The sequence below is a fragment of the Cucurbita maxima genome, unplaced genomic scaffold (genome assembly GCF_002738345.1).
Source record: "Cucurbita maxima cultivar Rimu unplaced genomic scaffold, Cmax_1.0 Cma_Scf00020, whole genome shotgun sequence".
Taxonomy (NCBI): domain Eukaryota; kingdom Viridiplantae; phylum Streptophyta; class Magnoliopsida; order Cucurbitales; family Cucurbitaceae; genus Cucurbita; species Cucurbita maxima.
This window is the reverse complement of record NW_019272036.1, coordinates 1,503,469-1,526,951: the sequence shown is the minus strand read 5'-3', so window position 1 is coordinate 1,526,951 and position 23,483 is coordinate 1,503,469. Positions and strand designations below refer to the sequence as shown.

At 35.8% G+C, this 23,483-nt stretch overlaps 4 protein-coding genes across 6 annotated transcripts; 2 read left to right on the top strand and 2 right to left on the bottom strand.

The window, feature by feature from the left end:
- The first annotated feature begins 81 nt into the window (after positions 1-81).
- LOC111494346 (small EDRK-rich factor 2-like) lies at positions 82-873 on the top strand. Its single transcript, XM_023144270.1, has 3 exons — positions 82-224; positions 381-483; positions 566-873. The coding sequence occupies exons 1-3, from the start codon at positions 218-220 to the stop codon at positions 660-662; spliced, it is 207 nt and encodes a 68-aa protein (XP_023000038.1). The 5' UTR covers positions 82-217; the 3' UTR covers positions 663-873.
- A 7,106-nt stretch (positions 874-7,979) lies between these two features.
- On the top strand, positions 7,980-9,693 carry LOC111494343 (ethylene-responsive transcription factor ERF062-like). 3 transcript variants are annotated; one of them, XM_023144266.1, is made up of 2 exons: positions 7,980-9,313; positions 9,540-9,693. In XM_023144266.1, exons 1-2 carry the CDS (start codon positions 8,133-8,135, stop codon positions 9,625-9,627), a joined length of 1,269 nt encoding a protein of 422 aa, XP_023000034.1. In that variant the 5' UTR covers positions 7,980-8,132; the 3' UTR covers positions 9,628-9,693. The 3 variants fall into 3 exon arrangements, with proteins under 3 accessions (XP_023000034.1, XP_023000035.1, XP_023000036.1); XM_023144267.1 differs by having other exon boundaries at positions 7,981-9,313; positions 9,543-9,693; XM_023144268.1 differs by having other exon boundaries at positions 7,983-9,313; positions 9,521-9,693.
- Positions 9,694-9,846: 153 nt separating this feature from the next.
- Positions 9,847-11,430, bottom strand: LOC111494344 (ubiquitin-conjugating enzyme E2 E3-like). Its single transcript, XM_023144269.1, has 2 exons — positions 10,720-11,430; positions 9,847-10,265 (listed from the first exon to the last, which is right to left on the bottom strand). Exons 1-2 carry the CDS (start codon positions 11,395-11,397, stop codon positions 10,020-10,022), a joined length of 924 nt encoding a protein of 307 aa, XP_023000037.1. The 5' UTR covers positions 11,398-11,430; the 3' UTR covers positions 9,847-10,019.
- Positions 11,431-12,989: 1,559 nt separating this feature from the next.
- On the bottom strand, positions 12,990-18,428 carry LOC111494342 (high mobility group B protein 15-like). The gene is made up of 7 exons (XM_023144265.1): positions 17,915-18,428; positions 16,322-16,558; positions 16,100-16,178; positions 15,103-15,265; positions 14,903-15,028; positions 14,403-14,812; positions 12,990-14,313 (listed from the first exon to the last, which is right to left on the bottom strand). The coding sequence occupies exons 1-7, from the start codon at positions 18,001-18,003 to the stop codon at positions 13,216-13,218; spliced, it is 2,202 nt and encodes a 733-aa protein (XP_023000033.1). The 5' UTR covers positions 18,004-18,428; the 3' UTR covers positions 12,990-13,215.
- Positions 18,429-23,483: the final 5,055 nt, after the last annotated feature.

Below are 23,483 nucleotides of genomic sequence, written 5' to 3'. Positions count from 1 at the left end.
AAAAAAAAAAAAAAAAAAAAAAAAAAAAAAAAAAAAAAAAAAGGAAAACAAGATTAGCCGAAATATTCTCTGAACCAAATATAAATAGGCGTTGTATAATCTCGGATTCCTCTGTTCTTCTATGCCCGCGGTTGACTCTCTATTCTAGAGAGAGTTTCTCTGGCTGCCAATCTCTATCAGTTTCATAAATTTTATCAGCCACTTCCAACTTCAACAAATGACTCATATCCTTCTCAATCTTCAATTCCTCGTTTTCTGATGCTGTTTTCTTGTTTTTTGAGTTCGGATCTCTACGAATTGAGGAGTTTTAGGTGTTTCAATTAATTGATTTTGGAGATTTTTCTTCTTTCAAGTTTGTTTGCCTTGACTCAGATCTCTACGCGGAAATCAGAGGGAGAAGGACCGAGAGAGGGCTCAGGCTCGTAACTCTGGCAAGGGCAAATCCAAGGATGATGGTTTGACCCACGAGCAGCGCCGTGAAAGGTTCGTTTATCTTATTGCTTCCAGTTTCATTATTATGTGTTTATTTGATTGATTGATTGATTTTTCTTCTTCTTATGGTTAGGGATGCGAAGGCTCTACAGGAGAAGGCGGCGAAGAAGGCGGCTCAGGCATCAGGGGGAGATAATTCGTCCGGAGGTAAAAGTAGCAATAAAAAGTAAATCGCCGTGAACTATGTCGATTTTTAACTTTTTTCTTGTTGGAACGCTGAGATCTCGTGGATTTCTTAAGACTGTTTGATATTGGAGAAACAATCTCTGTATGTCTAAATGATGTGAATGGATATGTATTATGCTGTCAACGTTAATTGGAGAAAGCTCTCTTGATATGTTGTGTTGAGCTGATTATGTTGTTAATGATTGATTTCCTGGAGATTGGATCTAGACGAGAAGTTTCTCAATTATGTTCTGATCAATCACAGATCTTCATGAACAAAATAAATGAAATCGTATGGTTCTATCATTTGACTTCTTTAGTTACAATTTTCATTAAAATGATAAATCCTTTTGTTACTATGCATTAACACAAGACAAAATTATAAAAGGAGGTTTCAATTGCAATAATTCAGTTGTTGACGCCTAGAGAGAGACATTGAAATGGGCCAGATCCCACGTCTCTCCCCTCTTGTTCCTTTCCAACTGTGTCCAGAATATAGCCGACAAAATAACTAGCCATTTTACCACACTTCAGGTTCTAAATCCTATGCTTATACTTACTGACCAAAATCCTATGCCACAATGTTTCAGCCTCTAAAGGGGTACCTTCACAATTCATTGGTCGAAACGTACAGAATTCTTGTGTGATAAAATTCCTATGCTCAACTTGCAACTCACATCTTTTTGGAAATGACCTCCCACTAAATCAAATGAGAACCACCCCATTCATCTTCAGGTACTCTTCGCCAACAAAAATCCTCTCATAATATGCTCTAATTTGTGGAAAACTGAGGATCAAATCCTAAAGAAATGAATAAACTAAATTAGAATCCCATCAAAGAAACATTGGATCAAAAAGAGTGCCCCTGTAACAAAAAACCTAGAAAAAAATGTCTTGTCTGAGTAAATAAATGTTGTTCAACCCATTGAATGTTGGAACAAATAAGATGTCAGTCCTCAGATTGTGACTGAATGGAGGGCCTAGATATAGACTTAGGCAGGCAAGAGATCTCACACTCTACCAAATAAGCCCAACTGGCTAGTTTTCCTTGACCACATACTTTCCCAACTACATTACAGTTTTGTGTGTTGGTTTAAAAACCTGAAATGAATTCAAAGACCTGTAAGATATGTTTGAGATCAAAAAAGGCAATCCTCCATTAAGCTGAAGAAGATAGCCTCATTAGCAATGTGAAGATGGGTAGCATGAACACTTTCTTTTCCTCCATAGAATATCTTCTACGTCTTATACCCTAGGAAACAATCTTGCCAAGGACAAATATTAACAACCAAAAGGTGAAGGAATGGATATAAAGGATCCTAAACCTAATGTTCCTGGAAGCAAACTTCGCCTTTAGGTTTACCAAGGACAAGAAAAGAGAAATTCATCAATCTTTAATCAATTCCTTACATAGATTATCCACTTGGAACCAAAACCCTTTTTCCTCAATCTTATGAAAAAAAACTTAGGGAATGGTGCTAGGCAAGAACATCCACGATTACTTCAATAAGCAATCTAGTTACATTTACAATGATATTCATCTAAAGATGTACATAACAGCATTAACAGATACTAACCTTCTGGTGTTCTGTTTGAAAGTCATACTTTATCTCCCTGTCTCCATTCATCTTGGAATTGTTTTGCAATAATTTTTCCTCACGAATCTTTCCTCTCACTCTTTGTCTATATCCTTGTTTTTCAAACACCATTATGAAGGAAAGGAATGTAGAATTAGAGTCCTACCTTTACTTTCAGCTTCAGATGTGCCAGGAAAGTTTTTTTCCTCACGGATCTTTCTTCTCATTCTTTGTCTATATCATTGTTTTTCAAACACCATTATGAAGGAAAGGAATGTAGAATTAGAGTCCTACCCTTACTTTCAGCTTCTGATGTGCCGGGAAAGTTGCATGTAGCAAGTTTTGGCTAGTAGTAATCCAATTAAAAAGGGAATGGGAGGAGATAGCATTGTCTAATGAACGACGTATTAGTTTTCCCGACCGTAACGGTACCAAACAGTTAACAGTGTCAAGGTGGGTGAAATCATAGGCTACTAGTGTTTTCAATCCTATGTCAGTGTCTTCATTGCCAACACTGCTTAAATGCAATGTTTGGATAGTTATGCATCCATGTACGTTTTATGTGCTATTATGTAGCAACTTCTAGGATGTGCTTATGGGCTAAAGTTCTATTAGTCATCATTATTGGCAGTGGTTGGGTCAATTTAAACTGTTTTATTTTGGATTAGGGTCCTTTTTCTGTAGTTAGATTCAGACTTCTTTGTTCACACTTGTTTTTTGTATGCTCTTGACTCTTGAGCGTGGTTATCTAAAAAACTGTACCATCATGTGTCAAGCTTTAACAGACAGCCATGAAGTTAAGAAGTGAGTGTCTGGATAAAATATCTGCTTAGACTGAAGGAGATGCTTGTGGCAAGCCCTTAGAGAATATATTCCCGACATAGGAAAAGGGTAAGTCCTGAAATGAATTTAGGAAATATCGTTTGGTTTGTGGGAATTTGTGAGATATTGGTATGATTTTGTATAGAAATAGAGATATTGAGAAGAGAAAGGAACATGGAACAACCCATTGGGCGATGTGCCAGCGAGGAGGTAGAGTCTCGAAGGGGGGTGTACACAGGGCGGTGTGCTAGCAAGGACGCTGGGCCCCATAGGAGGGTGGATTGTGAGATCCCACATTGGTTGGAGAGGAGAATAAAACATTCTTATTCTTATTCTTTATAAAGGTGTGGAAAACTCTCACTAGTAGACAACTTCTAGAAACTTGAGTATTCCTAATCGCCACACCACCTTTGGTTCCCCATTGATTACCCTATTGGGTTGGTCGTGTTGGTGTTGGTGTTAGAGGGGCTCAGATTCATTTGTCAAATCAAACCAGTTAGAGTTCTATTAAATCAAGAAAGTTGTGTTAGCATGTCATAGTAATATATCATATTTTTGCTCTTGATACTTTAATTTTAATAGTCTTTTATATCTTACAAATTTCACTATATGCTCTTATCTATTTTATTTTTGTTATTTATGGAACGTCTTTTTCAATGACAGAGAAAAAAAAAATCATAGAAATCGAAGTCATATTATCATTGCATTTCAAAACAACATTAGTTCGAACCGTTTTGTCTTTTGCTTTTCCATCAAAAGAATGCTTTAAGATTGAGCTTACATTCTTATTTTTATTAACTTTACCAAAAATTTCAAGTTATTTATTGATATTATGTCATACGATAAATATAATCATATTGTTTTTGTAGCACGTAAACCATTATATGAATAAAAATAAGCATGTTCGAGGCACTTTTGGTTGAATTATTTTTTTTTTTTAATAAATGAATATTTAATCAACGAGAAGACAAAAGTTTAGGATATTAAGATTCAAATTTTAAAAATTTATTTATGGGAGTTGTTTAATAATTTATTTATGCATTAAAATTATATATATAAAAAAAAAAGGGGGAAAGAAATGAAATGATGATAATTTTGTCATTTTAGATGGAGAAAATGGTTGAAATATTAATAAATTAAGTTATCCTAGAATCTCTTGCTTACAACTCATACAAACACAACTAATCATTATATTATCATATATATATATATATATATAAATTTAAAATGGTTAGTCGTATTGCTGTTATCATAGTTTAAAACGAGAATTGTGACCTGACACCATGAGTTGGGACTACATATGAATAAGAGTGATTTTGAGAATAGAATGATTAAAAAATATTTAAAATAAATGAAAGTTACTACATATACTAATGACGTGCACCTTTCTTTTTTGTGGTTTAATCATCAAAACTTTATGGTTTTGGAGCAATTTTATGTCGAAGGGATTCTTAAGAATTTTTTTGAAATGCACGCGAATGAGAATAAAATATGTTGAAATGATTTGTGTTAGTCTATAAAGATATGCAAAAAATAGGTAACGTGACCTTGTTGCAGAAAATACTAGAACCATCATAAACTGTCCACATATTTATAGAAAAATATAAATTAATCACAACAAGATAACTTAAACAAATGCTTAACATTCATTTAATTAAATCCTCAACTGTTCTTCCCATTTTTTATTCTAATCCCTACCCCTCTTTCACCTTTTTAACTTTTAGCTCATAAATTATCATATTATATAAAAATATTCATTTTAAAACTTCATTCAAATACTTAACTCTTATATATATTCCGGACCCATATTCGAAAAAAAGTATTCACTGAACCAATATCGTGTAATTGTTTCTTCATAACTATTGAATGTGCGTAGTTAGTGGACACAAATTTAATGTGTATTTTCAGTATATCGACACAATTTTAAAATAAAATGAAACATGTTCATAAACATGTATAGTAAAGTCAAATAATTGTTACATGAGAAGTTGAAATGCCTGTAAACTGATTGAACACTCAAAGAAAGGATCGAAACCCTAATAAATTAAAATATACTTAGTTTGACGTTTGAACTCGCTCGGTTAAAAAAAAAAATGAGAACTTTGAATTCTTTCCACCTTGATATCCTTTGCTTGTTAGTTAGGTGGGAGTGGAAGTCATGATGGGTTTGGTTAGCTATAGGCTATTGGAATCCACGAGCTTTCATTTGTTTTCAAAGCAAAGGGATAAGCTTTTCTAATTTATCTTCAAATTCTTGGCCTTTTGCTGCTTTCTCAAGTCTAATTTCAATGGAATTTGCTATATATGTGTGTGTGTGTGTATATATATATATATATATATATATATATATATATATATATATATATATATATCACTTTGTACCTCTTCTTTGTCATGTTTTGAGGCTTACCCAGATGCTGTTTTGGGACATTTTGGAAGAAATAAGATTCTTTTTGAAAAAAGATTGTCACTTTAGATGTTTGAAAATGTTAAAAAGTTTGGTTTTTTGAGCTAAAAACGACAATATGAGTGTGTGGAAATGTTTTAATTTGGATTCATAGATAATGTAAAGATTCTAAAGATGGATTCTATTCCTTATGATAGCACTTACATCTCTTTTTACTCCTACTTTTGATCTTGTTTTTGTTTTGTGCTCTTCTTTTCTTGCCTTTAATTTGAAATGTTGTATGATTTTAACTTTCGTACAAATATTTATGCGCGGTTTCTCGATAGATTAGCCCTCGGGATTACTCAAATGTATATCGAAAAGATAATTGTTTGTGTAACGATGCATACCCATAATTTAGAATATGGGTTCTGTAGCTGATAGTCCCGACATTTTTCTGCATCCCTTGCTTCTAAGAGTGAAGACTATTCTCACAGACCAACACAAGTTCTTTCAGTATGCTTTATCCTTACTCATATGTTTCTTGCATAAGCACGGGGTCTCGAAGAGGGTGGATTGTGAGATTCTACATCAGTTGGAGAGGGGAACGAAGTATTTTTTTTTTGTAAGGGTATGGAAACCTCTCCTTAGCATTCGCGTTTTAAAACCGTGAGGATGACAACGATACATAAAAAGCAAAAGAAGACAATATTTGCTAGCGGTGGGCTTGGACTGTTACACAATTGCTCAAAGAAAAACACGCTTAACCTTGTCGTTTCTATAATTGAGCCACCTAAAGGAAGGTCCCCTTATTGGTATGATTAATAACTTTGCATTCTTTTAAATCTTTTTTAGTCCTCATATCCCAACGATCGCTCTCATTCAGATGTGGTCTCGATTCATTTATGTACATCTCTTTTACTCAAATGTCACGGTATGAATCTTTAGCTACTGCCTCGCCTCAAGAATTATAGGTTATGTTGACATTATTCTAATAGCTTAAGGAACAAAACCAAGCCATCTTTTTTATGAAACATGGTCCAAAATGGTCCATTTTGGAAAGCTCTCAACGTCCTTAATTGGAACCCATGATACTCTTTATTAATTGTCGTCCTCTCCTAACTACCAACCTAATCATAGCGGATATCTCTTATATATTAATGGAAATAATTAAGTTAGTTCCAACTGGATCTAGTTGAGTTAGATTTAGATAATGTTAACTAAAACGATCTAGTTGTTCTTGACAAAGACGGGTAGTTTTAAAGCGTGTCGTTTTCCTATTATTTAATCCGACCTTAATCAGGTTCGTTGTAGGAGTGGTCCATGAAAACGTTGAAGGAATAAAAGAATAAGGGCAAAAGCAAAAGCAATGGAAGAAGATGGCCATGTGTTTTTGGCTTCAAATGTTGTATTATATTACACAAGAGAGGTAGCTTAGCTTGATGCATGTGCTAACTCAATTATATATTCATATTATTCTAAGATCATCAAGTTCTTCCAAATGGGTTCTCTCTTTTTTCTTTCAAATTCTTTCATTCTCATTTAGTAAGCTTAAAATGGCATTGATGAAAGCCAATAAGTTAGCTTAAAAGGGCTCAAAATGGGACACTTCTAATCATTTCAAGCTTAAATTTTGGAGCTTTGAGTGCCCCCAAAACCCATCTCAAAAGACACCCCAAATGAAGTTAACCCAATAAGTTCTTAGTTCTCCCATTTCTTTATTCACAAGACCCTCCAATCATTTCCTCATAATAATGTTTCCAGAATGAGTGTTGAAGTTGTATCTGTTGCTTAAGTGTGAGATTCCGCACGGTTAGAGAGGAGAACGAAACATCCGTTTATAAGAGTATGAAAACCACTCTCTGTGTTAAAAAAACCTTGAAGGAAAACTGAAAGGGAAAAACCCAAAGAGATAATATATGCTAACGGTGGATTTTGGACTGTTATAAATGGTGTAAGAGCCAGACAGTGGGCGATGTGCCAGAGAGGAATGAGTCCCAAAGGAGGTGGACATGAGACGGTGTGCAAGCAAGGACGTCGGACCCCGAAGAGGGTGGATTGGGAGGTCCCATACGATTAGAGAAGGGAACGAGGTACCATTAATCTACCCCCCACCCAAAAAAAAAAGCAAGAAAAGTGAGAAACTTTCACACATGGGTAAGTGACTAAAGAGCAAAACTCTAAGTTCTTTCATAAAAGCTCAACCTTTGAGGTTCTTTTAGTTACTTTCATGGAGGATATCCATCCAACCCTAACTGACACGTTAGCAAAACAGAGCTGAGCTGTCACTCTCTGATTGGACAACCATAAGATCAAGAAAAAACAGGGCTTAGCTGTCAATCTCTGATTGGACAACCATAAGATCAAGAAAAAACAGGGCTTAGCTGTCAATCTCTGATTGGACAACCATAAGAACAAGAAGCAACAGAGAAATGGGTTGCACGAAAGGAGTTAGTGGAAGCAAATGGAATGAGATTATTCTTTTGATGAAAACCCCAAAGAAAATACAAATCTGAGTCGGATGATAACTTTATTATGAACAAAAAGTTGATACCCTTCGCAGTTTCTGTGTATCTCTGTTTCTCTCTCTGTTTTCTTGTTTATATGTATAAGGCATAATTAATGCCTTCAGTTTGCTGTATTTCCCCTTCTTTTTCTTTTTCTTTCCCTCTTCTTTGCTTGTTTCAACAATGGCGGATCAATTCCCTTTGATTGAAGAACTCAAAAACATCATTCCTAAGGGTATTTCATCATCTTCTTCGTCTTCTTTTGAAGAATTCGTCTCTGGATATTACTTTCATGGCGATCCAATTCTCTGGAGCTCCATAGCTCGAGCTTCGTGCTCTGAAAATGGTGATTCTACTGGTAATGATCAATCGAAATCCCCATCTTCTTCTTCTTCTTCTTCGTCGTCTTTTCGACTGTTTTCGAGCGAAAAATCTGAGATTTCTGGTGGGAATTTGATCGAAAACTTTCGAGGAATTCGAAAGTTTGAAAGTAATCTTCACCCAGATGGAGATGGGTTTGTTCCTGTGAATTTCTTGGAGGCTTCTCCGACTCTGTTTCAAGCTCGAACAGATTCAACAAATTTGACTCTGTTTCTTCAAGAATCCGCCATTGTTGATCCGTCCCCTCGAAACCCATTTCAAATTCAAGCTCAAAATGGGCTCCAATGGCTGAAAAACAATCATAATCAGAGCCAAGCAGCCGCCATTGCTGCTGTGTCGTCGAGAAATTACAGCGATTTCTGGCTGGGAGCGACGAAGACGCAGCCGATGAAACAGAGTGGGAGAAAACAGGGAAATCACAAAACAGAGTCAACGGCGACGGCGGTTGGGAAGTTGTTTAGAGGTGTCCGGCAGCGGCACTGGGGGAAATGGGTGGCGGAGATTCGACTTCCAAGAAACCGGACGAGAGTCTGGCTCGGGACATTCGACACCGCCGTCGAAGCCGCCATCGCTTATGACACCGCCGCCTATATGCTGAGAGGGGAATTTGCACATTTAAATTTCCCCGACCAAAAACACCGCCTGAAATCCAACTCTCTCAACCGAACCACGGCGGCGCTGCTGGAAGCGAAGCTGAAAACGATCAGTCAAGAGAACACCAGTAGAAAAAAGACTGCCACCTCTACCATCGCCGCAACTACCACCATACCCACCATTGATTCATCTTCTTCAGAGAAGAGATCGAACTTGAGCCAGAATCCGATGTGGATTTCGCCGGAAAACATGTCGGGGATCGGCGGCAACAATGGCGGATCTGAAACAGGGGAGTTGAAGAGAAACCCAGATGAAATATTTGAAATTGAACAACATCTTCAACTCAGCACAACGCCATCTTTGGACATGGATACGATTTGGGATGCTCTGTTAGTTTCTGATTCATAAATTTCTATATCCCTTTTGGTTTTCTATTATTTCTTTCACTGTTCTTCTCTACTCTACAGGAACCGTATGCAATCATCTTCTTTCTGTTCTTCCATTTTTTTTAATTCTTAATGATTTATTTGGAGAACTTTTTTTTCCTATAAATTTTGGAAACTCCATTGTAGAACGAAACATTTTTTTTTATAAAGGTGTGGAAACGTATCTTAGCAGACGCGTTTTACAAACCTTGAGTGGCAGCAAGGAAGCTGAGCCTCAAAGGAGTGGACACAAGGTAATGTGCCAGCAAGGAGACTGAGCCCTGAAGAAGTGGACACAAAACAATATACCAATGAAGAGACTGAATTCCGAAGGGGAGTGGACACGAAGCGATGTGCTAGCAAGGACGCTAGGCCCCGAAGAGAACGAATCATTTTTATCCTTTGAATCACTCTCATTCAGATGTAGCCTATGTATTCATGTACCCTCCTTTGCTCGAGTATCGCAGTCTACATTTTCAATTGATACACTAATTAACTTAAAATTCAAACTATATAAAACACGTATGCCTCGATACATTAGAGTGACTTAAAAGCTGAGCTATTTATTCGACCTAAAATACACGAACCCATTAATTCGAATTGAATCAAATCGACACAATTTAGGTTTGTCTATGCAATCAAATACAAGATCTTCGAGAAGGGATAGGTGTTAGGGAGGGGATGGGTTTCCCATTGCATATTTCTTGGTCCATTCTCTAGCAATCTTGGTGTAATTGAGCCAATTATTGAGGAACATTCTTGAAGCTTCATTAATGGAGCCTTCATCAGGTTCTGGGTTTGATAGAATTGAGCATATGGAAAGCATTAGTGTTTCAATGGTCAATGCTGGAGACCAATTGTCCATCAATATATCGATCAAAATGGTTCCATCTTCTTCTACGTTTGGATGGAAGATCTATTCAATCAAACACATACAGAATTGTTCAAATCTTCGGAATGAAAAATGACATAAATTTTGAGCTGAATTTAAGTTTGGAATGACGGATTGCTTTCATATAAGAAACACCCAAATTCCCGACCTGAAGTGATCGGAATCTTTTGAGTGGGAAGAGTCAAGTTTGAATGTTGCTATTACACTAGTAAGAATAAGACATCAAAAGAATTTATTCGTTATGTTTTCAACTTCAAAAAGTCACTCACGAAATAGGTCTTCAATTGATGGTATAATCTTAGAAGTCTAGCTCGAGATTTTTTTATCCCCGAACACCAATGTCATATCGAGAATTCTAATAGATTAATTATTTTAAAGATTTAATTAAAATTATAAGAATTTAGATAAAATTATGGAAAATTTCAGAAAATATAACAAAAATAAGAAATGTAAAATGACGAGAATAGACATAACTAACCTTGGTAAGAAACTTGATCAAGGGAGGGCTCAAGGGGTAGTTGGAGGGAAATTGAATGGAAAGGTGAAAAATACCGCCATCATAGCAAGAAAAGGCCGGCCCAATCACAACCCCTTCCCACCGAAAAATATCCGCTCCGACCGGCCCGAAGCTGCAGTGCGTCGCCGCCACCTCGTTCATCGCTCTCAACTCGTTCTCAATCCGATACATCGAACTTGTTTTTTCTTCATTTCCACTCCCGTCCCCGCCATCTCCTTCGCTATTTGTACCAGCACGTGGCGGCGAAGCCTCTGGCTGTTTAAAGCCTTCGTCGGCGGTCGGAATCGGCATTTTCTGCGCAGGCTTAGGCTGGCCGAAGTCGCCGTGGATGTTCGGAACACGAGGCGGTGAATCCTCTGGCTGTTTAAACACTTCGTCGACGATCGGAATCGGCAGTTGCTGTGCAGGATTTGGATGGCCGTAGTCGCCGTGGATGATCGGAAGAGGAGGCGGCGAAGCCTCTGGCTGCTTAAAGCCTTCGTCGACGAACGGAATCGGGAGTTGCTGCGCAGGCTTTGGCTGGGCGTAGTCGCCGTGGATGATCGGAAGAGGAGGCGGCGGTGGAGTGTGAAGGCGGGTGTAGACGGTGGAGGAGGAGGATTTTGTAGAGAAGCAACAGCAGAGACGGAAAAGAACCATTGGCAGAGATAGATAGATTCGATCGGAATTGCGAAGGGAGGAATTGAGAAGAAGACCGAAAGGCTTAAAGAGAGAAAAGAAGGGTAGAAATAAACGTTGACTTGACTTGACTTCGAATTGGAAAATTCTGCAAAACGGTCCCACAGTTAAGGGTGACGTGGTTTACTTTGATTGGCTTTCACTTTTCATTGCATTTTATTACTAATATAATTTTTTTTATTTTAAAGATTTTTTTAAAAATTAATGTATCTTAGTCATTGAACATGTTTTATTTTACACGGGATATATGTATCAAATTCATTAAATCTGAACGTTTCTCATAATAATCTTGAAAATTATTAATCAATCTCATCGATTATAAATCATATGAGAGTCACCTATTTTCAGGCTCGAAACTACTATTGTGCTTATTTGGTCTATCAGCTACCTAAATAAATGATGATAATTGGTTAAATAATGATATGTCATGACCTAGATTTTTATATGATTTATCAACTACCTAATTAAATAAATAAATGATGATAATTGATGTATGCATGAAAAACTCAAAAAAACAACACAAAAATCATTTATTTCCTAAGAACAACATTAAAGATACATGCTTTTCTCCGTGACAACCCACGTCTTTCAAACACGCCCCCTCTCGAACTGTAGAATCACGCACCAAATAACGAAAATGTAGTAAGGATGAGTAGTTATACTCATTAGGTAACCTACTTGTAGGCTCTCAACGCATTCTAGGCTTAATAGATTCCCCTGGGCTCCTCATTGGCTGTAGGACTTTGGTTCTAATCTTATCCCTTTAGGGCTATTCTAGTTCTCCGTCCTTTCATTTCATTTGAAATCTTAAGAATTCCTTATGTCGAGCTGTGAATGAATGGTGTCCCTCTACGAGGCACTACCTCATACATGGCTCTACGAGGCTATATAGTGTCTTACTTGGGGGTGAGCTGAAACCTCCTAGGTATTAAAGCCAATCACTCTCATTGGGGGGCGCGACCCCTCCCGACCCCCATCTAGCTAATGGGTTTTATGTCGAGCTGTGAATGAATGGTGTCCGTCTACGAGGCACTACCTCATACATGGCTCTATGAGGCTATATAGTGTCTTACCCGAGGGTGAGCTGAAACCTCCTAGGTATTAAAGCCAATCACTCTCATTGGGGGGCGTGACCCCTCCCGACCCCCCATCTAGCTAATGGGTTGTACGACGTGGGCTATGGTGGTCTAGTAGGCTCTCTGGGGAAAGAAAATAAACATACATGCTCAACGCAATAACATCCGTCAAACACTCAGAGTATAGGCAAATAACATTCATCAAGCACCCAGAACACAGATCATAAATTCTCATCCTTATTTCAATATGAAATAAACATTCATACAGTGAAAAACAATAAGCATACTAACATTATATACGTCATGCTTCCACACCTAAGTTCATCGGTAAATATTCTAGCATGCATGCATCCCAAACAAATCCTACCTAAATTCAGTGTGGTAACTTACATGATTGACACATGCCCGTGCCCTTCGTTCAGGATAGGGAGGTTAACTAGTAGGAAACAAAGTAGGGAATGAAGGATCCAGTTGAAATGTTGAACAAAAGGCAACCAAAATTTCTTCCCAAAACAAAAGAGATTCTTTACAAGTAATGGAAGGTTAGAAGAAATGAATGGTGGTAAGCTAGAGACAATGAATGGAATGGTGGTAAGCTAGCTACTATCTTAATCTTCTATAATGGCTGTTGCTGTTGGCTCTGCTTCTTCCTTTGCTGCCTCCATCATTATCAACGAATCCCCGACAAAAACTTCCTTATATTCTATAATGTCTGTGTTCTTGTTGCTTCTGTTCCTTCATTTGTCGCCTCCATCATTACCACCGAATCCCCGGCAAAAACGCCCTTATCTTCTACAATGGCTGCGGTTGTTGGTTCTGGTTCTTCATTTGCCACCTCCATCATTACCACCGAATCCCCGGCGAAAACTTCCTTATCTTCTATAATGGCTGCTGTTGTTGGTTCTGGTTCTTCATTTCCCGCCTCCACCATTACCATCGAATCTCCGGCGAAAACTTCCTTATCTTCTATAATGGTTGTAGCTGTTGGTTGTGGTTTTTCATTTGCAGCCTCCACCATTACCATCGAATCCCCGGCAAAAACTTCCTTATCTTCTATAATGGTTGTAGCTGTTGGTTGTGGTTCTTCATTTGCAGCCTCCACCATTACCATCGTATCCCCGGCGAAAACTTCCTTATCTTCTATAATGGTTGTAGCTGTTGGTTGTGGTTCTTCATTTGCAGCCACCACCATTACCATCGAATCCCCGGCGAAAACTTCCTTATCTTCTACAATGGCTGTTGCTGTTGGTTCTGGTTCTTCATTTGCCACATCCACCATTACCACTGAATGCCCGGCGAAAACTTCCTTATCTTCTACAATGGCTGTTGCTGTTGGTTCTGGTTCTTCATTTGCCACATCCACCATTACCACTGAATGCCCGGCAAAAACTTCCTTATCGTCCTTGACCGTGCTACTCTCTTGTATAATGGCTGTTGCTGTTGGTTCTGGTCTAGTCTCGCAGTGTTCCTCCTCAGCCAAGACGTTAACATCCACATTGCCAACTCCTTGAGGTGCTGCTGCACCTTCTTCTTCGTCGTCGTCCTCCTCCTCTTCCTCTTCTTCCTCCTCCTCCTTATCTTCAACATAAATTGTATCATTATACTGCATATGAGGAAGTTCGCCACCTTCAGTTTCTTCATTTTTGTCAGCAGCATAGACCATATTCAGGTCTGTCCCAGGAAGAAGCTGCTGTAATGGCACTGCATGACTGATGATTTGGCCTGTCCTCAGCTTCTCTCTGTAATTCTCCATCTCAATTCTGTATCGTTCTTTATCTTTCATAGCTTTCTCCTGATAAACCTGCAAGTAAAGAAAAACTATCAACACCGGCTGTGACAGATTACCAAATGTGACAGATTCTAAACTAAAGAGTTATTGCAAATCCTTACTGTTTTTTCAGACTCATTAAGTTTATTCCAAAGCTCACCAATCATTCTGCTTATCTCCCTGTCCTTCCCTGGGTGTAATGGTTTGAGTCTAGCATGCTGCTCGGCGAAGAAGAAATTGTAGCCACTTCTATTCGGCTTTGGATGAGCTGGATCCCTTCGTTTGATCTCGGATTTCTTCCTCCGGCGACGGCGCTGAGCATTTGGTGTAGTGGAGGTAGTACCATCTTTGGTGAAAACACTACCAGGCTGGAACACTTGTTGAGCAGGTTGCTCTGGAGGAGTCATATAAAGCACACCTTTTAGCTTCTCATTTCCTACAGTAACAGTAACGAGATATCCGCTTTCAAATTTTCCATCAATGACTCCAACCACCGGAAACCCTCCCGCTGGTGGTACCGAACTCGGAGCAACTGTAAGTTGAAAAGAGCTATCCATTTATGAATCAGAGAAACTAAGTGTACTTATATGGGGCATATCATATGAACTCGTAAAGAAGACACCTGCTGGAAGTTCGGTTGCAGTGGTCTGTGGCTGCTGCTGGGGTGCTGGCCGATTGGATGGTGGCAACATAGAGGTCGCCATCCCTTGTGTCGGAATTGGCACTGCACTTGGGGTTGGAGAGGAATCTGAAAGATTGTTATGTTAGAATATGGCATGTTCTTCAGGAAAAAGAAAGGTGCTCTATTTTAACAAAGGGTACCAGAAACTTTTGGTGTCCATCCCACGGCTTTAAAGAAGTAAATCTGTTCAAAATGATGAATTAATGAGAGATAATACTTCCTCAGCACAAAAGATGCATTGGTGGCTGTCGAAGGAAATTTGAAAACTGAAGTTACTTCTTTCCATCTTCTCTCTCTTATAACCTGCCAAATTTTCAACTGATGTTAACTAGAACGATTCAACTTTTATCCTTTCACCTATGGAGCTATGCATGAGATTCTGTGAGATGCCACGTCAATTGGAGGGAGAAACAAAGCTTTGGAGAGAGAAACAAAGCTTTCTTTATAAAGATGTGAAAATCTCTCCCTAGCAGACGTGTAGAGAAACAAAGCATTCTTTATAAAGGTGTGAAAACCTCTCCCTCGCAGACGTGTAGAGAAACAAAACATTTTTTATAAAGGTGTGAAAACCTCTCCCTAGCAGACGCGTTTTAAAAACCTAGAGGGAAAGCTCAAAAGAAAAATCCCAAAGAAGACAATATCTACTAGCAGTGGGCTTAGACTGGTACACGTGGTATAAGAGCTAGGTTCCACGCAGTGTGCCAACGAGGATGCTAAGCCCCAAAGGTGTGGGTGGACACTGAGCGGTGTGCCATCAAGGACATTGAGCCCCAAAGGGAGTGGACACTGAGCGGTGTTCCAACGAGAATGCTGGGCCTTAAAGGGAGTAGACACTGAGCAGTGTGCCAGCTAGGACGTTGAGCCCCTAAGGGGGTGGATTGTGAGATCTCACATCAATTAGAGAGAGGAACGAAACATTCTTTTAGAACCCAAGCCCTTTTTTCAGAACGGATTATAGCATCAAAACTGAGTACTTAGAGAGAAAAAACCACAGCCTTCTAATCATCTGACTTCTAAATGAATGAAAAAGCTGGAAATAGACTCAAATAAACACCTTATATATGGCCTCTAAATATCAATCATCAAGTTTCAGAAATGAAAATATTGATCACAATATTCATAGCAAGTCTATTTTACCTTCTCAAGGCCGCCACGAGCAGTGACCTCCACGAAAAGCCTATGCAGGTCCAGTTCTTTCCCACCAATAATGGGGATCCTGCATTCGGGAGGTAAAAGTGAAACATAAGAAGTGCATGAACTTGTTTGAAAAATCTTTCAAACAAGCAAAATCATACATTACTTCCATGTGAAGACCAGGAATACAAGGCAGGTAAAAGAGGAGATTTTGAAGAAAAGTACATGAACTTGGTTCCCATAATAGAATGGAGCTTCTCCAAGGACGCCATAAAGAGCTTGGGATCGGCTATGAGATCCTCATATGTCGTTTGCGGTGGCGGGTATGGAACACAGTTAGAAGGAGCTTCAACCACGGCCAGTTGCTTCCCCCCAGCAGAAGAAGTCGATGTCATGGTCAACTCCTTCTTGCTATCCCAGCCTGCTTCAGTTCTTTCCTCTTCTACCATCAACCGATGAACTCTGCAAGCACATATCTCAGTGTTAGACAAAATTTGAAGACAAACTACAGCAATAAAAGGTTGAACAAATCACAAATGAGAGGCCTTTTGAATCATAATGATGTTAGGAACTATTGTGGAAGTAGAAATGGAGTGTGTGATACTTACATCTGATTAATTCAATAGTAATTGGTACATGTGAAAAATGATGAAATAAATGAATCTACCCCAAATCCCCATGCCTAAAGTTGGGAAAAGATGTGAACCATTGGCTGTCTAAAGGTTTTGAACGACAAGAAACCCCCAAAATGTATAGTAATTGTGCTCATTCTTAAGGGCAGAAACACTAATATATTGTACACCAAACCCACCGCTAGCAAATATTATCCTCTCTGAGCTTTCTCTTTCAGCATTTCCCTCAAAGTTTTTAAAACGCGTCTACTAAGAAAATGTTTCCACTCACTTATAAAGAATGTTTAATTCTCCTCTTCAACCGATGTGAGATCTCACAATCTACCCTCCTTCGGGCCCAACATCCTCACTGGCACTCGTTCCCTTCTCCAATTGATGTGGGACCCCCCTCAATCCACCCCTTTTGGGGCCAGCATCTTTACTGGCACACGGCCTCATGTCCACCCCCTTTGAGGCTCAATCTCCTCATTGGCACATCGCCCAATGTCTAGCTCTGATACCATTTGTAACAAGCACAAGCCCACCACTAGCAGATATTGTCCTATAGCTTTCCCTTTCAAGCTTCCCCTCAATGTTTTTAAAACACATCTTCTAGGAAGAGGTTTCCACACCCTTATAACGAATGCTTCATTCACCTCCCAACCGATGTGGAATCTCACGTTTATAATGAATGTCATAGGCTAACAAAATGAACAGATGCGACAATGATATGCCCCAGATGGATGGAGAACTATCCGTGACTTCTATTCAGTCTAAATGGTGGAGGAAATGCCAGTGTACCTAACATCCAAGAAGTATCAATAGCCGTAGAGTATGCAATATTATTTACTCGTTCCACAATGAAAGCTGAAGAATGCCCTGAGAATATGGGTAATATATACTTGAACCATTAAACCATACAATACCAACAGAAAGGCAGCTCACAGGAAGGTTTTTAAACCAATAGAGAAAATCAGAGAGAGACCTATATAAACAGCTTTGATTCTTCTCCTCCAGTCACCAAGATAATCTTCCCACAATTCCCTTTATATAGCATACAAACAGAAACTTCATGGAGATTCATAACCCATGCAAAGATTGAATTAACTATACACCGCATGCAAAGATTCATAAATGGCCAAAAACAACAGCAACCTCAAGGAAATTAGAAGTTTAGGACTGAGATAACAAGAAACACCACAACTACCTGAACAGATGAAATAACTTCAAGTAATAAGGTAGGCATTCAAAGACCCAAAAAAGAAAATGGCTCAGCAGCAAAGCTGCCACAGCCATGAATTGATCTCAGAGAACCAAGGGGGCTGAACCCAAGGAACTAGAAAAAAGGAGCTAGAAAAAGGAGGCTAAGAGAAGCGCCATTGCAATAAATCCCTCTCACAGGGAAAGTTTCAGGCCTAGTACAGAGCTATTGACGTTTCCCTGACATTCCAAAGATATCTAATGGGTATTAAACAATTGTCTCCTCTATATTGACAAAGCCAAAAAGCACTTTTCCTTCTGCTTCTTCTTCTTTTCTTCTTCATCTTCTCCCTATTTCCCCATTATCTGACACCGTATCAGATTTCAAAACTTGCAGATTTCTCAAGAAACCATTCATTAAAATAAAGAAACCCCACATTGAAAAACACGAATCAGAGCAGAAACAAAGTAGAAATTAATGGATACTAAATCCGTCTTCGAACTGTGTATTATTGAAATGAATTATGAAAATGCAAAATGCAAACAATCCCAGATGATGAAATGACAAAGTAAACAGTTGTTTTTTAAAAAAAAAATCATGAAAGGATACTTACTTTAGAGATAAAGGGAAGAAAAGACGAATGGAAAATTCATAAATGCCCAAAAAAAGAAAAGAATAGAAAGATTATGAAAAAGAAGAAAGGATTAGAACTAACCATAACCAGTGCTAATTAAGAGGACATTGATGCGATAGAAAACCAAGAACAAGAAGTAACCGAGAGTATTGGATGAAGGAGAAGGGCAAATTAGGAATTGAAAATACGAAAGTTATGGAGGAAAATGAGGAATACGTTATGGCGGGGCGTTCGGGTTCGTTCTTCATCCTCAAAACTGTTATTAATTGTATTTATAACCTCTTTTTTTTTCGGTTTTTTTCTTTTAAATTTCATTATTTTGGTATTTACTTTATTAATTCATTTTTTTTAAACTACATACTAAAAAAAATCATTCAAATTTTTTTTTAATGATTTAATGGGTTTTTTTTCCATACTTTATCAAAACGTTTTTTTTTTTTGTAAAATAATATTAAATATAGTTTTTAAAAGGATTTTTATAGTGATAATAAATGTAAAATTAAGAGGACCACATTTATTGAGTTTTTTTTTTTTTTTTAATATTGGTCGAGAGGAAATTAGTATTTTTTTTTTTTTTTAAGGTTCAAATTCGATAGAAAAGACATATATTATCATCTAAAATTAATCATTTTTATTTTTATATACGGTGAAATAAAAAAATAATTGATTTTTTATTAAAAAAATGAATTTTTCGAGATGTATCAAACTAGGTTTATGACAACGACAAATACGAAAAATTTCGATATCGTAATACATGAGACTGTTTCTTTGTCAAGCATCATACTAGTTTCGAGTTCTTCTCGAACATTTTTTATCCTCTCGAGATCATTAGTAAAACATTCGAGACTTCTTCTTTGTCAAGTATCACACTAGTATCGAGTTCTTCTCGAACGGTCGGCTCAAGGTTGATGAGTTCACCATGAGGATTTGGGCCCTTGTAACCTTTGGGCCTTTTCTCAGTTTACCCATCAAAGCCCAGTGGGCCTACCCACGAAAGCCCTTTTCTTTATTATCGGTTCAAATTTGGTTTTTATTTTTAATTTCATGTTCATATAAAGAAAACGAATATTCATTTATAATATAATTTATACCATATTGGACGTAGATGATGAAATGAGATACATAGGGTTCAAATTTCATGTTATATATTTTATGTCAGTCGTAGGATTTTTAGATATTTTAGATTTAAAAATCTTATTTTTCAATAAATATTTTCGATAAAGTGTTCGGAATGAAATCATCTTGATTTGAGGCTTTAGCGTTTGTGATTCACGAGTTTCTATATCATAAACGTTCACGAGAGTTCTTAAATTTAATTGAGTATGATTTTTATGTCAAAATTATTTTTAAAAAAATCGAAAAAACTCGAAGATAAGTTAATAAAGTTGATGATTGTAGAAGAGAAACAACAAAAAAGAAGATGGTTTAGGCATATGAAATGGATTGACTTTTTCATACAAAATTCCAACAATATCTTTTTTATGTCTGCACGAGGAACAGCAATGTTGTCTTCTTGTTCCTTTTGTGTTTAAATTTCAACGCTGCAAAACCCTAAAACTTGAATACAACCACTCACAAAAGGACTTCAAAAAATAATTATAAATCATAAAAGGATCATTGTGGAAAGCCAAAAACTCCACCTTTTTTCCATTTTATTCACGAACGCACCAAAATTCGAAAAAGTGAACAATCGTTGAATGAATATCACTTAATTGAACAACTTACGAGTACATAGACAATAATATTGTCTATCGAGTTGACATAAATTACTCTGACCAATACTTGACTCACAGTTTAAGCATCGATCAGGATAATTTACAGGCACATTTCAATCTCGTTCTTCTCGATACATACAAAATTCGAAAAAGTAAGTAGCTTGAGTATCACCTGCTTGAGCAACTTACGAGCATTTAGAAAACACATGATTTTCTTTTTTTTTTTTTCTTTTTTTTTTTTTTACATCTCTAGCTTGTATTATCAATAATGTTCCATGTACTTTATGTCAACCACTTTCTAGCTTTCTTTAATCAAATAATTTCAAACTCATTTGGTGGGAAAATTAAATTTATATTAATAAATATCCAAAAAGAAAAATGGGTAAAAATAATATTTTAAAATTTTGTAATTGAGACATTTGGTTGAACAGTTAAACCTACTACCCTTTTAAAAAAAATCTTAATGGCTAATGAAAACAAAAGTCAGCCTATTTATTTACAAAAAAAATTAATTAATGATTAAAAAAAACAAACCTATTATTTTTAAATTAATTAAGTGAATTTTGGTTGAATTATAATTTTTAAATCATTAACTTTAATTTAAGTATTTCTTAATTATTCTACTTCTTAAATTATTATTTTATTATGTACTAAAATTTAAAGGTTAAATCATAAATGGTTACAAATAAAAAAATCTTATAAAATAATATATTTCTTATTCTTAAGTTTAATGGGGGATAATTAATTTATAATATAACTATTTTTTAATATTTTTTTTTTTTTTACCATGGTTATTTTATTTGGGAAAAAGACAAAAATTAACAAAGGTTGGTTGAAGGGATTTCATCTCCTTCCCACTAAAGAGAGTAAAGACAAATGTCTTTTTAGAATTAAATAATATATTTTGCTTAAAAAAGAATTTAAAAATGCATATATTTATTCTTATTTTTATTATATTATTAAATATAAAGAGTAGGTAACCCAACTCCAACTTTCAACCAACATAAAGCAAAAGCAATTGTGAACTTATAAAATAAATGCTTCAAAAATAAAATAAAAAATTAATTTTTAATTAAAACATGCCTACAAAATTATCATATAATTATAATTAATTTAAGCGCATTCTCATATTAAGAACCTATTAATATCTGTCAGATGTGCGCTTTAGCTATTATAGCTACATTACTGCTTCTCGCCCAATTATTTTCCTTTTTTCTCAGTCATCTTATTTTCATGACTGCTCTAATTTAGATGTGATTGATGTACTCTTTCTTTACTCGAATGTTTAGAAATTGAGAATAAATAATGGTCCGACTTGAACGAGCCCTAATCACTACCCTCCCCAAGTGATCAAAATTAGACACGTGTCAACTCAATTTCAGTTTAAAACTTGAACACAAGTAGATAACAACGGGACATAATATCTCTTAGTTTTACATAATTTATTATTTATATTAAATAATTTTCATATTGTTTCTCGTGAAAAATTGTTGCATTAATTAATATAAATATTAGTCAATATAGAATTTTGTCACGCTGTTTGAACATTCTCCCACAAATCATTCAAATTAAATATAAAAATTGAATGAAATAATTCAACTCAATAAAAAAACAAAACTTTACGCGTAGCTTTGATTTGTATTTTATGAGCCAAACTTTGGTATATAATTATTTTAAATAATGGTTGGAGGGACTGTGACAGTTAGAATGAAGGCTGACAGTCAGGATTCACGCAATGAACGGTTGTGGTTGGACCGTGATTAACGTGACTGTACATGCAGGAGGATAAGTTTCTGACAGCCGGGTAATCCGCCATTATTTAGTCAGCCGTTTTGGACCGGACCGCTTTCCCATGTGGACCGTCTTCCATTGACTTTTACTTTCCTTAAAATTTAAAGCTTGTCATGATGTTTAAATTGTTTTTAAATAATACTTATTAAATAGTTCGAGATACTACAATTCCACGTCATTATCTTTAAATTTTTATTTTTTAAGAAAATAATATTAGATTACTTAATTTTTAGTTTTATGCAAATTATTATTATTATTATTATTTAAACGGTTTTATTTTTTAAATTTGATTAAGAATTCAAATATTTCATTAAAATCGGTGAAAACCAAAGAAGAGATACGTGCGGAAATAAACCGATTCTTCAAAAATAAAACTAAAATTATTATGAAATAGAGTGTTCCAGTGTTTTATGTTCATTTAACGTGATTCTACTAATATTGTACTTGACACGGCACCTAAGTTAAAATGCTAGTTTGATTGTCATTAAAATATAGTAATGCGTTTATTTCTTGTTAGTTGATTCACTTTATCGAAAAAATAAAATTTTAAGTGTAATTATTTACTTATGGACTTGCGTATAAATTTGGTAAAAAGAATAATGGCCCCGACACTTATTTGTGAATAATTTCACGATCAAAATTTAGAGTCTAGATTTGGTGTTTGATAGCCTCAATATTTTTCTATGACATGGTTACATCACTATCTCTCGTTTTTAAATGTAAAAACTATCCTTACAGAGGAACACTGAGTTTAGAATTTGATATATATAATTATTACTTTTTTTTCAAATTAAAAGATAGTATTAATAGTTTATTAAATGTTTGGTTCAAATAAAAACTATAAAACGAGTTATTATTTTCCATCTCTCCAAAATTGCCCATAGTTTTAACTATCATTTTTTTAAGTAATTTTAGTCAAATAAACAATCATTTGAGAAAAAAAAAAAAAAACTAAATTAATAAAAATTTAAAAAAAAATCTTCAAAAATATCCATAAACTTTTTAAAAAGTCTAGAAAATATTCTTATAATCTTAAAGAAAATCATGAGTTCTTTATTTAAAAAATATTATTAAACTTTTAATCGTGTTTCAAAAATACTTTTGAACTTAACAAAATTTACATTAATACCGTTCAACTTTTTAGAAAGTTTAAAAATATATGTAAAAAAAATATCTATTAAATTTTAAAAAATAATATTAACCGCTTTTACCTTTATAAAAAAGTTGGAGTTTTTTTTTTTAAAAATAAAAAGGTTAATAAAACTTTTGAAAATTAAGTGTATTTTTGGAAATAACATATTTACAGTTTTTTGGTAAGATATTTTTTAAGAGTTTTTTTATTTTTATTTTTTAAAAATTGAGAAATTTTTTAATGAAACTATAAAATTAAAAAATGTTTTTATTAATTTGGCAAAAAAAAAAAAAAAAAAAAAAA